Here is a 13,771-nt window from a genome sequence, read left to right as displayed (position 1 = left end):
GTAAAGACCCTACAATAATACAGAGAAAACCCAACAGTCAAAACGACCCCCTATGAGCAGCACTTGGTGACAGTGGAAAGGAAAAACTCCCTTTAACAGGAAGAAACCTCCATCAGAACCAGGCTCAGGGAGGGGGGGTCATCTGCTGTGACCGGTTGGGCTGAGAGGAGAGTAAAGACATGCTGTGGAAGAGAGCCAGAGATTAATAACAATTAATGATTAAATGCAGAGTGGAGTATAAACAAAGTAAATAAGGTGAATGAAAAGAAACAGTGCATTATGGGAACCCCCCAGCAGCCTAGGCCTATAGCAGCATAACTAAGGGATGGTTCAGGGTCACCTGATCCAGCCCTAACTATAAGCTTTATCATAAAGGAAAGTTTTAAGCCTAATCTTAAAAATAGAGAGGGTGTCTGTCTCCCGAATCCAAGCTGGAAGCTGGTTCCACAGAAGAGGCGCCTGAAAGCTGAAGGCTCTGCCTCCCATTCTACTCTTAAGTATCCTAGGAACCACAAGTAAGCCAGCAGTCTGAGAGTGAAGTGCTCTGTTGGGGTGATATGGTACTATGAGGTCTTTGAGATAAGATGGTGCCTGATTATTCAAGACCTTGTAGGTGAGGAGAAGAATTTTAAATTCTATTCTAGATTTAACAGGGAGCCAATGAAGAGAAGCCAATATGGGAGAAATCTGCTCTCTCTTTCTAGTCCCTGTCAGTACTCTAGCTGCAGCATTTTGGATCAGCTGAAGGCTTTTCAGGGAGCTTTTAGGACAGCCTGATAATAATGAATTACAATAATCCAGCCTAGAAGTAATAAATGCATGAATGAGCTTTTCAGCATCACTCTGAGAAAGGATGTTTCTAATTTTAGAAATATTGCGCAAATGCAAAAAAGCGGTCCTACATATTTGTTTAATATGTGCATTGAAGGACATATCCTGGTCAAAAATGACTCCAAGATTTCTCTCAGTGTTACTGGAGGCCAAAGTAATGCCATCCAGAGTAAGTATCTGGTTAGACACCATGTTTCTAAGATTTGTGGGGCCGAGAACAAGAATTTCAGTTTTATCTGAATTTAGAAGCAGGAAATTAGAGGTCATCCAGGCCTTAATGTCTTTAAGACATTCCTGCAGTTTAACTAATTGATGTGTGTCATCTGGCTTCATTGATAGGTAAAGCTGAGTATCATCTGCATAACAATGAAAATTGATGCAGTGCTTTCTAATAATACTGCCTAAGGGAAGCATGTATAATGTAAATAAAATTGGTCCTAGCACAGAACCCTGTGGAACTCCATAATTAACCTTAGTGTGTGAAGAAGACTCCCCATTTACATGAACAAATTGGAGTCTATGAGATAAATATGATTCAAACCACTGCAGTGCAGTACCTTTAATATCTATAGTATGCTCTAATCTCTGTAATAAAATGTTATGGTCAACAGTATCAAAGCTGCACTGAGGTCCAACAGGACAAGAACAGAGATGAGTCCACTGTCAGAGGCTCTAAGAAGATCATTTGTAACCTTCACTAATGCTGTTTCTGTACTGTGATGAATTCTGAAACCTGACTGAAACTCTTCAAATAAACCGTTCCTCTGCAGATGATCAGTTAGCTGTTTTACAACTACTCTTTCAAGAATCTTTGAGAGAAAAGGAAGGTTGGAGATTGGCCTATAATTAGCTAAGACAGCTGGGTCAAGTGATGGCTTTTTAAGTAGAGGTTTAATTACAGCCACCTTGAAGGTCTGTGGGACATAGCCAACCAATAAAGACTGATTGATCATTTTTAAGATTGAAGCATTAATAATTGGAAAGACTTCTTTGAACAGTCTAGTAGGAATGGGATCTAACAAACATGTTGCTGGTTTGGAGGAAGTAACTATTGAAGTTAACTCTGAAAGATCAACTGGAGCAAAAGAGTCTAAACAAATACCAGCAGTGCTGAAAGCAGCCGAACATGAAGAATAATCTTTGAGATGGTTATGAATAATTTTTTCTCTAATGTCTAAAATTTTATTTGTAAAGAAATCCATGAAGTCACTACTAGTTAACGTGAAAGGAATACTCGGCTCTACAGAGCTCTGACTCTTTGTCAGCCTGGCTACAGTGCTGAAAACAAACCTGGGGTTGTTCTTATTTTCTTCAATTAATGATGAATAGTAAGATGTCCTAGCTTTACGGAGGGCTTTTTATAGAGCAACAAACTCTTTTTCCAGGCTAAATGAGCATCTTCTAATTTAGTGAGACGCCATTCCCTCTCCAGCTTACAGGTTATCTGCTTTAAGCTGTGCGTTTGTGAATTATACCACGGAGTCAGGCACTTCTGATTTGAAGCTTTCCTTTTCAGAGGAGCCACAGTATCCAAAGTTATACGCAGTGAGGATGTAAAACTATTGACGAGATAATCGACCTCACTGGGAGCAGAGTTTAGGTAGCTGCTCTGCACTGTGTTGGCACTGAAGAGCATAACAATGAAGGAATTAGATCCTTAAACTTAGTTACAGCACTTTCAGAAAGACTTCTACTGTAATTAAACTTATTTCCCACTGCTGTGTAATCCATTAAAGTAAATGTATTAAACAGTGGTGAGATATAAAATGTGAGTGAAAGGAGGGAATGCTACACAGTGGTAAACATGGCCGTTCCCAATAGTTTTGAGATGTGTTGCTGTCATCAAATTTGAAATAAACTAATATTTTTCTTAAAATTGTACATGTTTTCTATGTTCAATTGTAAATAGTGGGAAATTAAGAGATTTACAAATCATTGCATCATTGCATGTTCTCCCCGTGTCTGTGTGGGTTTCCTCCCACAGTCCAAAGACATGCACTTACTGGGGTCAGGTTAATTGGAAACTCTAAATTGTCCATAGGTGTGAATGTGTGTGTGGATGGTTGTCTGTCTCTCTGTGTTGGCCCTGCGACAGGCTGGTGACCTGTACAGGGTGCACCCTTCCTCTCACCCTATGACAGCTGAGATAGGCTCCAGTGAATGGATGGATGGATGGATGAATGGATGGATGAATGGATGGATGGATGAATGGATGGATGGATGAATGGATGGATGGACGGATGGATGGATGGATGGACGAATGGATGGACGGATGGATGGATGGATGGATGAATGGATGGATGGACGGATGGATGGATGGATGGACGAATGGATGGATGGATGGATGGATGGATGGACGGATGGATGGATGGATGGATGAATGGATGAATGGATGGACAAATCATTGGATTGTCTTTATTTACATTTTGCACGAGGTTTGCTAAATGACCTCCACACAGTTCTCTGATTTTGAACTTCTCAAATGAAAAACAGTGAAACAATGATGCTAATGTGAAGTTTTATTCCACATTTGAAGATCACATGTGCATGTGTCACACAGCTGTGTTGTATATGAAGAGGTATTTCATACGCACTTAACATGTAAAAATCATAAGAAATTCATTTTTACTTTTTAAGGCCATAGCATTCATCCTTGACTATTTAAAACACTGCATTTATAGTATACTGTGAAAGATGTTACGGTCGGTTTCATTAAGCAGCCGAGCCTTCTGTTAACTTCAGCATACAGTGCACACAAATTTGAAACATCAGTCTGTTTATTGCAATGTCTGAAACGGGACAGTCATTGGAAGTGTATCACACATCTAATCCAGCAGCCAAATGTACTGATATAAAACGCTCAGGTCGGTCATTTACTAAAAGATACAGCTGATATTCCCAGCCTGAGCTCTTCTAAATGAAACTTATTTTCAGGCTCACCTGGAATTAGTGAATTAGTAAAGTGAGGACTCACAGCACAGGAGCACTCTGATTCTTTATTTTGAAAGGACACTTTGTGGACCCATGATCCTGAGATATTTTTCTTCAGTGGTTGGTTAATGAATGTAAGATGATGTTGTGCTATCATACAACAAAACAAACATGTTCTTCTGATCACATCTCACTAACTAAGCAGTTTGCCACAGTAGTGTCTTGCATTCAGTCATTCTTCTTCTTTGGTGGACAAAATAAATAAATACACTTAAGTCAATCTCAGCTTTCTTAATAGCACCAAAATATAACAATCGCTATCTCAAGGTACCTTATGTTACAATATAAGGTACCTTGAGATGGCGATTGTTAATGAATACCCTTCAAATATTTACATTCACTCTCATTGGGTTTAGTTATGATGATCAGATACGTCAAGTTAACAAAACAGGCCACTGGTTATTTTTCCAGGCCACGGTAAAAGTTCACGTGATTCACAGATTCAGGATCTGAATCTAATCAGTACCCGATTGCCCTGCAAGGTAACGCATCACTCACAGCTCACAGGTCTCTGTACACCCAACACATCCCAGTGTGTTCATTCACGACAGAGGAGAAACAACCGAGGGAAAAAAAAAAAGAATCCATACAAAAAAGTATTTTTATATTTGCAACTATCAACAAAATATTTCATATACACTGTTGACAACTGATCAACTCTTAACGAGTTTTGCTTAAAAGCTCAGTCTTGTATAAAAAAGCATATCTGAGTGCTGCATCTTTGTTGAACACACATCAGTGTGAGCACGTGCTGAAGGCTCATATATAAACTGTGATACACACTGAAGGCTAACATAGGCTGCTATTATGTATCACAAATGTCAGAAGATTAATAATTTAAAGATTTGGGGATTTTCAAGAAAAGATTTCATCCTTAAAAAAATCGTTTTGTCACATTTGGTGTGATTTTTAAACAGATACTGAGTGACCCAGATTGATGTTTTAATTTCACAGACTTCATCTGGTAAAAGCATGCTGCACAAAATGCAGCTAATTATTTTCAAACAGTTCTTTGAATGTTAACATCCATGTGTAATCTCTGATTGAACCCAAGCTTCTGGCTGACCTACACTTGAACGCAGCACATCTTTGTTCAGGTTTCAGGTGCACGTTTCTCTGCAGACCGTGCACGGGCACAAAGCTTCTGTGCAGCTCTCTCCTGTCTGTACGCAGGTCCAGGCACCTCTCACGCTAAGCTGGGCTCCAGGCTGGGGTTGTCGGCTCCCACCGGGAGCCTGCTGGCTTTGGAGTGGGTCACGTTCCAGCGCTTCAGTCTCCTGCGGTAATGTTCAGACTCCACTTCACCCATATGAGCTGATTTCAGATCTGCAGACGGGTGTAATGTGTTGTACAACGCTCGAACAAACAGCCTGCAGAGAAGAACGCATCAATGAACTGTAGCTTCATAACAATCTCTGAATGAGTCAAATAAGGACGGTGACACTTCCACATATCGTTTTAATCCATTAACTACTTCACTCTAGAGCAGTAGCTCTTTTTAGGCTCCGCCTTCTACTGATAAGTCGTAATTTAGGGAAAAAAGTGAAATCCTTAAAATTGATGCCGCTGTTATTTACTACCCACACGATGTAAAGCATGTGAAAAACTACACCTCATGACTTAGAACCTTGTAGAAACACATTTAGCAGCAATAAGTTGAAGTGATTGATGAAGTCATACAGAAATCAGTCTCTCAAATCATTGTGGAGGAATTCTGGCCTCTCTACAACACTGCTTCAGTTCACTGACGTTTACAGGTTTTGTTTTTGCACAGTTCTCAGAAGGTCACAGCATTTCAATCAGGCTTAGTCTGGACTTTCACTGGATCACTGCAACATGCAGATACTTTTCTTTTTCAGCCATTCTCTTGTAGATTTGCTGGTATGTTTGGGAGCACTGTCCTGAGCTCGTGACTGACTCAATGACTGGCCCAGGTCCTGTGGTCCCATTAATATTATCCAGGAAACTGTAGAATTACCATAACAAAAATAATATTATTGTTTAATTTATATCAATTTTCCAGAATAGCCTCGAACACCTAATCAGAGCAGAGCTAAAATCATAAACCATATACTGCATGGACGGTGTGTGGATCCTTTTTTTAACACTTTTTTCCTAACAGTGAAAATCGGCATTAATTAACAGGACTGATTTTTTCAATTGTTTATTTTTTGTAAATACTTGCCTGCAGGTCATTATAACATGTTTGATAAGGATGTTGTAATATTTTACCCCTTTTTTATTGATCTAGGAGTTTCCAAAAAACGTACTATTCAATCCTTCTATTGCTTATTGATCCTGAACTTTGAGAGAGTAAAAATGATTTTAATGGAAGCATGAAGAGGTTTTAAACACATGAAAATATTGCTCTAATCTAAACTATATGTCATCTGAGTTGGTGACACCAATGGACTGAATAAAGCAATGAGCAAAGCTGGCTCTGTGATTGGTTGCAAACTAGACACATTTGAAACTGTGCTGGAGAGCAAACTGTTATCCATCATGGATGACCCGGACCCCCCCCCTCTGCACCACCTGCTGCACAGGCAGTGGAGCACTTTCTCTAACACTGATTTCAGGACAGGTACAGGAAACCAGTCTTTATAATACAGAGAATCAGCTGCTCTGTTTTCTCATCTTACGTGTATTTTAATCCTGTACTGTCACAGTGTTTAACACACACTAAGACACTTTACTCAGTGACATGTAGATGCCTCTGCACACCAGCACTGCTTTAAACCAAGATGTGACTGCAGGGCAGACTTTCAGATTTCATTCAAGGGTTTTAAAAAGAAGATACTGCATTACCTGTTCAGGAAGAGTTGTTCATTTTCAGAGGCTCAAAAGTAATTAATAAATAAGAAATAATTTATTTATGTATTAGTACCCTAATACTAGTACTAAGACTGCTACCACCACAACTATCATTACTAATAATAACATAATTTTAAATCGAAGGATTGTTTTCAGTACTTGATGATGAAAGATGAAAATCTTTTTCAGGCAATGACTGAAGTATGAAACTGATGGACAATCACCTAATGCTGCATTTCCTCCCTCAGATGCTCCAGCATGGCAAACATGCCCACGGCTCATCTCTGTTAAAGGCTCACACTCACTGTATTAATGTGTGTGTGTGTGCATGCGCGTGAGTGTGTTTACCTGGGTAACAGAGCTGTCACAGTGGTGAGGGCACATATGATATAGAAGAGAGGTTGGGACATTTGGAATGTTTCAACCCCCAGGGGGTTGGTGGGGGGGCTGCAGGTCACACAGAAGCCACTGAAGAGCAGCACAAAGCCGAAGTAGAGAGCACTGCTGAGCACCAACACGAGCACATGAATCCATGTCTACAAACAAAGACAGATTTAAGACTCGCCAGAGAGCTGCAGAGATGGTGCTGTCACTGTATCCTAATATACAACTGAACCTTTAGGCTACACAGAGTTATTCTAATGCAAAAAACAAAGACAACTACAACTCTGTACTGTAGTGTAGTGTAGTGTACTGTAGCGTAGCATAGTGTAGCATAGCGTAGTGTAGTGTAGTGTAGCGTAGCATAGTGTAGTGTAGCATAGTGTAGTGTAGCGTAGCATAGTGTAGTGTAGCATGTGTAGTGTAGCGAAGCGTAGTGTAGTGTAGTGAAGCGTAGCATAGTGTAGTGAAGCATAGTGTAGCATAGCGAAGCGTAGTGTAGTGTAGCGTAGCATAGTGTAGTGTAGCATAGTGTAGTGTAGCATAGTGTAGCGTAGCATAGTGTAGCATAGCGTAGTGTAGTGTAGTGTAGCGTAGCATAGTGTAGTGTAGCATAGTGTAGTGTAGCGTAGCATAGTGTAGTGTAGCATGTGTAGTGTAGCGAAGCGTAGTGTAGTGTAGTGAAGCGTAGCATAGTGTAGCGTAGTGTAGTGAAGCATAGTGTAGCATAGCGAAGCGTAGTGTAGTGTAGCGTAGTGAAGTGTTGTGTAGTGTAGCGTAGTGTAGTGTAGTGAAGCATAGTGTAGTGTAGTGTAGTGAAGCATAGTGTAGCGTAGCGTAGTGTAGTGGAGCGTAGTGTAGTGTAGCATAGTGAACCGTAGTGTAGTGTACTGTAGTGTAGTGAAGTGTAGTGTAGCGTAGCGAAGCATAGTGTACTGTAGCCTAGTGTACTGTAGTGTAGCGTAGCGTAGTGTAGTGAAGCATAGTGTAGTGTAGTGTAGTGAAGCATAGTGTAGCGTAGCGTAGTGTAGTGGAGCGTAGTGTAGTGTAGCATAGTGAACCGTAGTGTAGTGTAGTGTAGTGTAGTGTAGTGTAGTGTAGCGTAGTGTACTGTAGCCTGGTGTACTGTAGTGTAGCGTAGCGAAGCGTAGTGTACTGTAGCCTAGTGTACTGTAGTGTAGCGTAGCGTAGTGTAGTGAAGCGTAGTGTACTGTAGTGTAGTGAAGCGTAGTGTAGTGTAGTGTAGCGTAGTGTAGTGAAGCGTAGTGTTCTGTAGTGTAGTGAAGTATAGTGAAGCGTAGTGTAGTGTAGTGTACTGTAGTGTAGTGTAGTGTAGCGTAGCGTAGTGTAGTGAAGCGTAGTGTAGTGAAGTGTAGTGAAGCTTAGTGAAGCGTAGTGTAGTGAAGTGTAGCGTAGTGTACTGTAGTGTAGTGTACTGTAGCGTAGTGTAGTGAAGCGTAGTGTAGTGTAGTGTAGTAAAGTATAGTGAAGCGTAGTGGAGTGTAGTGTAGTGTACTGTAGCGTAGTGTAGTGAAGCATAGCGTAGTGTAGTGTAGCATAGTGTAGTATACTGTAGCGTAATGTAGTGAAGCGTAGTGTAGTGTAGTGAAGTATAGTGAAGCGTAGTGTAGTGTAGTGAAGTATAGTGAAGCGTAGTGTAGTGTAGTGAAGTGTAGTGTAGTGTAGTGTAGCGTAGTGTAGTGTAGTGTACTGTAGCGTAGTGTAGTGAAGCGTAGTGTAGTGTAGTGTAGTGAAGTATAGTGAAGCGTAGTGTAGTGTAGCGTAGTGTAGTGAAGTGTAGCGTCTGACCAGTGTGTTGCTCTCGATCACTTGGTGCAGCAGAATAATGAACAGTGCTGAGGCATTGATCGGTGAGCCGAAGGACAGCACCCCAACATCTGATCCTGCATACGCCTGTGAAACAAACCAAACCCACAATCAACAACGATCCTAGGTGACCTCGGTGTCGGCTGAAAGGAAGTAAACAGATCAGCAAGCAGAGCTGATGAATTCTCTGTAAAGTCAGTGAAGAATTTGCACGGCGTACTTACAAAGTAGGGCACAAAAAAGCAAACAAGGCTTTGGTAAAACGCGTCCAGGACTGTGATCCAGAACATGTATGGAACATACACCTGCAAAGAAAACAGAACAATCTCTTAATCTTCCTAAACAAATATTAGCATTACTGACATCACATACAATCCTTGCTTTACTGGCCACAACCCCAAACGCATATTTCAGCGTTCCTACCTAATGTTCCATTACTGAGCAGCGAATCAGATCTTTGACATCCCTTCACAGCTGTGACAGTGTAACATGTGACTGACTCATATGCTGTTATTTGTCTTAGTTAAAGACTTTCTTTCAGGCCTTTAAGTCTCTTTAACTCAAAGTTCAGTTCTGTGCCAAGGTTCAGAACATCTGTCTGCAGAATTACATATTAGACATGTCAGTACATGTCTGATCTCATTTGGTAAATCTAGATCATTGGTTAGCCTGCCTAACTTTGACACAGCATCAAAGAGTTACAGAGAGCCTCCAGCAGTGTGTATGTGGGGCTCTGTTAGGAAGCCCATCCCCTACTCCAACACAACACAAGCACTATATGGATATGGTGATTGTATGTATTTAGTGAGATTACAATATCTATATACAGTAGTATATTTATGTATTTGTTTCTGTGCGTGTTGATTTTTGTAGGTGTGTCACGTGGTCAAAAGTTTACAGACACTCATCATGAATGTCATTTTGGGCTTTTAATGACTGAATCTTTAATTACCTCAAACAAAAAAAGATTCAAGTACACAAGTTTGAGTTGATTTTGGATTTTCTCTAGTCCCCACAGTGTATTCACACACTGCCACTAATGTGGGTGGGGGTGGGGGGTATCCTGTGTGGATCTGAGCAAATCTAAAGAAATGTAACCTTGTATGCTGTACAGCCATTCCACACCTGACAAAGAACAGTTCAAAGAAATCATTAAAAGCCTAAAATTAGCATCATGTAAACCTTTGACCTCCTCTGTGCACATCGATGTTTATGATCCCGCCCTCTTTTCTACGTTCCCCTTCCTGTTTGTGTAAATGACAGGATCACAGAAAACTAATAACATATTCATCAAAGTCAATTTATGTTTTTTAAGTGTTATATCCAAATGTTGTCACTGAGTTTGTACATTAGATTTAGGCTTTTGGGTCACCAACCCCATTGGTGTGAAAATAAATTCACTGCGCATATTTGTGTTTTGTTATACAGCTTATTGGTGAAAGCAGAACAAACACATATGAAAACACTTAAAAAGATAAATAAATGTGGTGATTCAAATCAATAAATCAGTTCTAAGTAAAGTTTTCATAGTTCAACCTTCTTTTGTTTTTTTATGACAAGGCAAAGACACAATATGAACCTCTTGAGACTTGATGATGTTATTAATGCAGCACTAACAGAGTCAGCTTACTGTAGGACTGCTGTGACCTCGATGACGGAGAACATGTTTGACTACATTAAAAGAAGAGGAGCACTGCTAAGCAGCTGCCAGATGTTAATGAAGAAGTGTGTGTAGTTTGAGTGCCCATGAGCAGGATGAACAGTGTGCTTCTGTGGTGTGAATTTGAACATTGTAGGTGAGATCGTTCCGGAGTTATCGCATTCACAAGATTGCAGAGATTGGAACTCGTCAGCAAGCTTTAGCAAATGCATTTGAACTTTCTAGCTCACATCATCATGAATTATGGCCAGTATTAAAGTGTTTCTGGAAAAGATGCCAATGTTGATGACAACGGTAAGAATACGACGACAGCACGACTTTTTCTTCGAAACAGCTGAACTAAAAGTTGAAATTCTTAAAAACACAAACGGCCTTTTGCACAGTTTGTGTGTCTGTGACGCGTTTCCAGCCACCTTGAAAGTTGGCACATCCTGGTAGAGCTCAGGCAGCTCCATCAGGGTGTCAGCAGGTACGTCTTGGTCCAGGACACCGTAAATGAGTGGAGGAGCTGACGTAAAGATCAGATTGAAGAGAATGAGCACCCAGGCGTTGGTCATGACACTCCCAGAAAACCCACAGAAGAACTGATACCAGAACAGCAGATTCACGTACATCTACAAACACAAAGACACACAGACAGCAGTCAGGAATCTCCTCACAGAGTACTTTATTAGCCCAACAACAAGCTGCTCTAAAGATTGTCTACATGTTAGTGTGTTTGTAAATAATAACCGCCTGGTTTGGGAGATGCTTCGATTTCAGTTTTGTGCAGAACTTTGGTACCATTCCAGTGTGGCTTTGGTGGGAAAACGTGGGTATGGGAGGAGTTCAGCGAGGGCCATTAAAAGACTTTGAGTCAGGCTCGGTGAGATCTTGATCATCTGTGGCTCAGGTGTGCTGAGCAGTTTTCCGGTCACAGTAACTACAGAATGGATGGGGTGTGGTCGGCTGGTGGAAGGAATATATTGTGAATCTTAACATGTCTGCTGCACAGGAAATAGAGCCAAGGGATGAGAGGGTCAGCTCATTGGAGCGGATGTCACTGAGGTAGTGGAGGGCCCCTCCTCACTCCTCTGGGAAACAAACTTTGGTCTCATCGCGGTCAAATCTCTGGACCAGTTCTTTATCCTCTCAATGATACTTTAGGGTGTGTGAAGGTTTACAGCCATACAGGGTTTCCAGTTCACTGATCTGAGGATCCCACGTTTGCTTTGTCCTGATGTGTCCTGTTGACTCACACATGGGCACAGGGAGAACATGCAAACTGCACAAGGAAAGGCCCCAGCTGTTCCAAACAGGAACCTTCATGCTGTGAGGCTTCATTGCTAACTCTACACAGCTCAGTATTGAGAAGGACTCGTAGCGCAGTCACTGCTCCTCTGCATCATTACACAGTAGCTTGGGTGGCTGACTAGGATGCTTACTGGATGCCTCAAGCCTGTGTGAGGCGTTATGGGCACAGTGAGGACAAACATGCTAGCTTTAGAACACACTGATATCGCCCTGGCAGAGCTGGAGTCAGTGGCTGGGGACAGGAACTGTCTCACAAGAAAAATCCTCCAAAGTCACGTGACACTATATTTATGTCACTGTGTTACATTAGTTTTAGAACAGCAACTTATGGAACATATCTAAAGCATAACAGGAACAATCATGACAAAAAGATCCTACGAGGAAGAAGAAATGCTGTGGCAGGAAAAATAATGTGATCAAAACATTTGCTCTAATGTTTTTGAGAATTAAAGCTATTTTACAAAGCTGGAAAAGAATCTCACCACATTCTTATAGATGAAGTATAGAATCATGTTTGCAAGACGGGAGTAACACCAGTGGCCATGCACCAGCAGCAGCTTAGTGAGGTGCTTAAACCTCGAAATGGCAAAGTCGCTGGACATCACAGCCTGGAGAAAGATGCACAACAGAAAAAGAAAGTAGTACAAAAAGATTTTTGATGTGTTAACCTCATTTAGCTCCTCATGTAGGAGCTTCCAGTCTGTTCAGGGATATTTGCTGTAAACAGATGACACAGCCTACTGTAATATCACACTGATTCTGATATAACCACAGACAACTTTAAGTTGCATCTAGTCAGCCATGGTCAGTGTTGGCTGTTATGTTTCGCATGTGTTACTGTACCTGTAATGCAGTGATGTAATGCATTACTGTACTAAATTCAGTAATTACATTACAGTTACACTTATGTTGTTACTTGTGTTACAAAGGTTCTTCAGATCAGATGGGAAGAAAATATATATGAAAAAAGAAGAAAAATATGCTTTTCTTGTTCCTGCAATCAGCTGAGCTCAGCTGCTGAGCAGGAGGAGGAAAACTGTGGAGCTACAACTTTTCAGGAGCAGATAGATGGACAATACATTTTTATTTCACAGAGGGAGGAAAGCGCGACAACCAACCACATCCTACTGCTAACAGAACATCTGCACAGATGTGGGGCCAGAACAGTGTCGCCTGAGTTTGGTATTAAAAAAATATATATATTCAATTCAATTCAATTTTATTTATATAGCGCCAAATCACAACAAACAGTCGCCTCAAGGCGCTTTGTATTGTGGGTAAAGACCCTACAATAATACAGAGAAAACCCAACAGTCAAAATGACCCCCTATGAGCAGCACTTGGTGACAGTGGGAAGGAAAAACTCCCTTTAACAGGAAGAAACCTCCAGCAGAACCAGGCTCAGGGAGGGGGGGTCATCTGCTGAGGGGGGAGAGAGACAGAGATTAATAATAATTAATGATTAAATGCAGAGTGGAGTATAAACAAAGTAAATAAGGTGAATGAAAAGAAACAGTCTATTATGTGAACCCCCCAGCAGACTAGGCCTATAGTAGCATAACTAAGGGAGGGTTCAGGGTCACCTGATCCAGCTCTAACTATAAGCTTTATCATAAAGGAAAGTTTTAAGCCTAATCTTAAAAATAGAGAGGGTGTCTGTCTCCTGAATCCAAGCTGGGAGCTGGTTCCACAGAAGAGGGGCCTGAAAGCTGAAGGCTCTGCCTCCCATTCTACTCTTAAGTATCCTAGGAACCACAAGTAAGCCAGCAGTCTGAGAGAGAAGTGCTCTGTTGGGGTGATATGGTACTATGAGGTCTTTGAGATAAGATGGAGCCTGATTATTCAAGACCTTGTAGGTGAGGAGAAGAATTCTATTCTAGATTTAACAGGGAGCCAATGAAGAGAAGCCAATATGGGAGAAATCTGCTCTCTCTTTCTAGTCCCTGTCAGTACTCTAGCTGCAGCATTTTGGAT

The 13,771-nt window shown here is 41.2% G+C and overlaps 1 protein-coding gene across 2 annotated transcripts in view; it reads right to left on the bottom strand.

Moving 5' to 3' along the window:
- Positions 1 to 3,384: 3,384 nt before the first annotated feature.
- Positions 3,385 to 13,771, bottom strand: part of atp10d (ATPase phospholipid transporting 10D) — a 69,831-nt gene continuing 59,444 nt past the window's right edge. For both annotated transcript variants that reach the window (XM_030725012.1, XM_030725013.1), the window contains 6 exons: positions 12,280 to 12,405; positions 10,918 to 11,118; positions 9,069 to 9,149; positions 8,827 to 8,931; positions 6,985 to 7,172; positions 3,385 to 5,192 (listed from right to left, as the gene is read on the bottom strand). In XM_030725012.1, coding sequence (XP_030580872.1) covers positions 5,009 to 5,192; positions 6,985 to 7,172; positions 8,827 to 8,931; positions 9,069 to 9,149; positions 10,918 to 11,118; positions 12,280 to 12,405 — 885 coding nt within the window. In that variant the 3' untranslated portion in view covers positions 3,385 to 5,008. The remainder of the gene's footprint in view (positions 5,193 to 6,984; positions 7,173 to 8,826; positions 8,932 to 9,068; positions 9,150 to 10,917; positions 11,119 to 12,279; positions 12,406 to 13,771) is intronic.

The sequence above is a fragment of the Archocentrus centrarchus genome, unplaced genomic scaffold (assembly GCF_007364275.1).
Source record: "Archocentrus centrarchus isolate MPI-CPG fArcCen1 unplaced genomic scaffold, fArcCen1 scaffold_44_ctg1, whole genome shotgun sequence".
In the NCBI taxonomy this organism is placed as follows: Eukaryota; Metazoa; Chordata; class Actinopteri; order Cichliformes; family Cichlidae; genus Archocentrus; species Archocentrus centrarchus.
The sequence above is the reverse complement of the archived record's forward strand: the minus strand, read 5'-3'. Positions and strand labels throughout refer to the sequence as shown.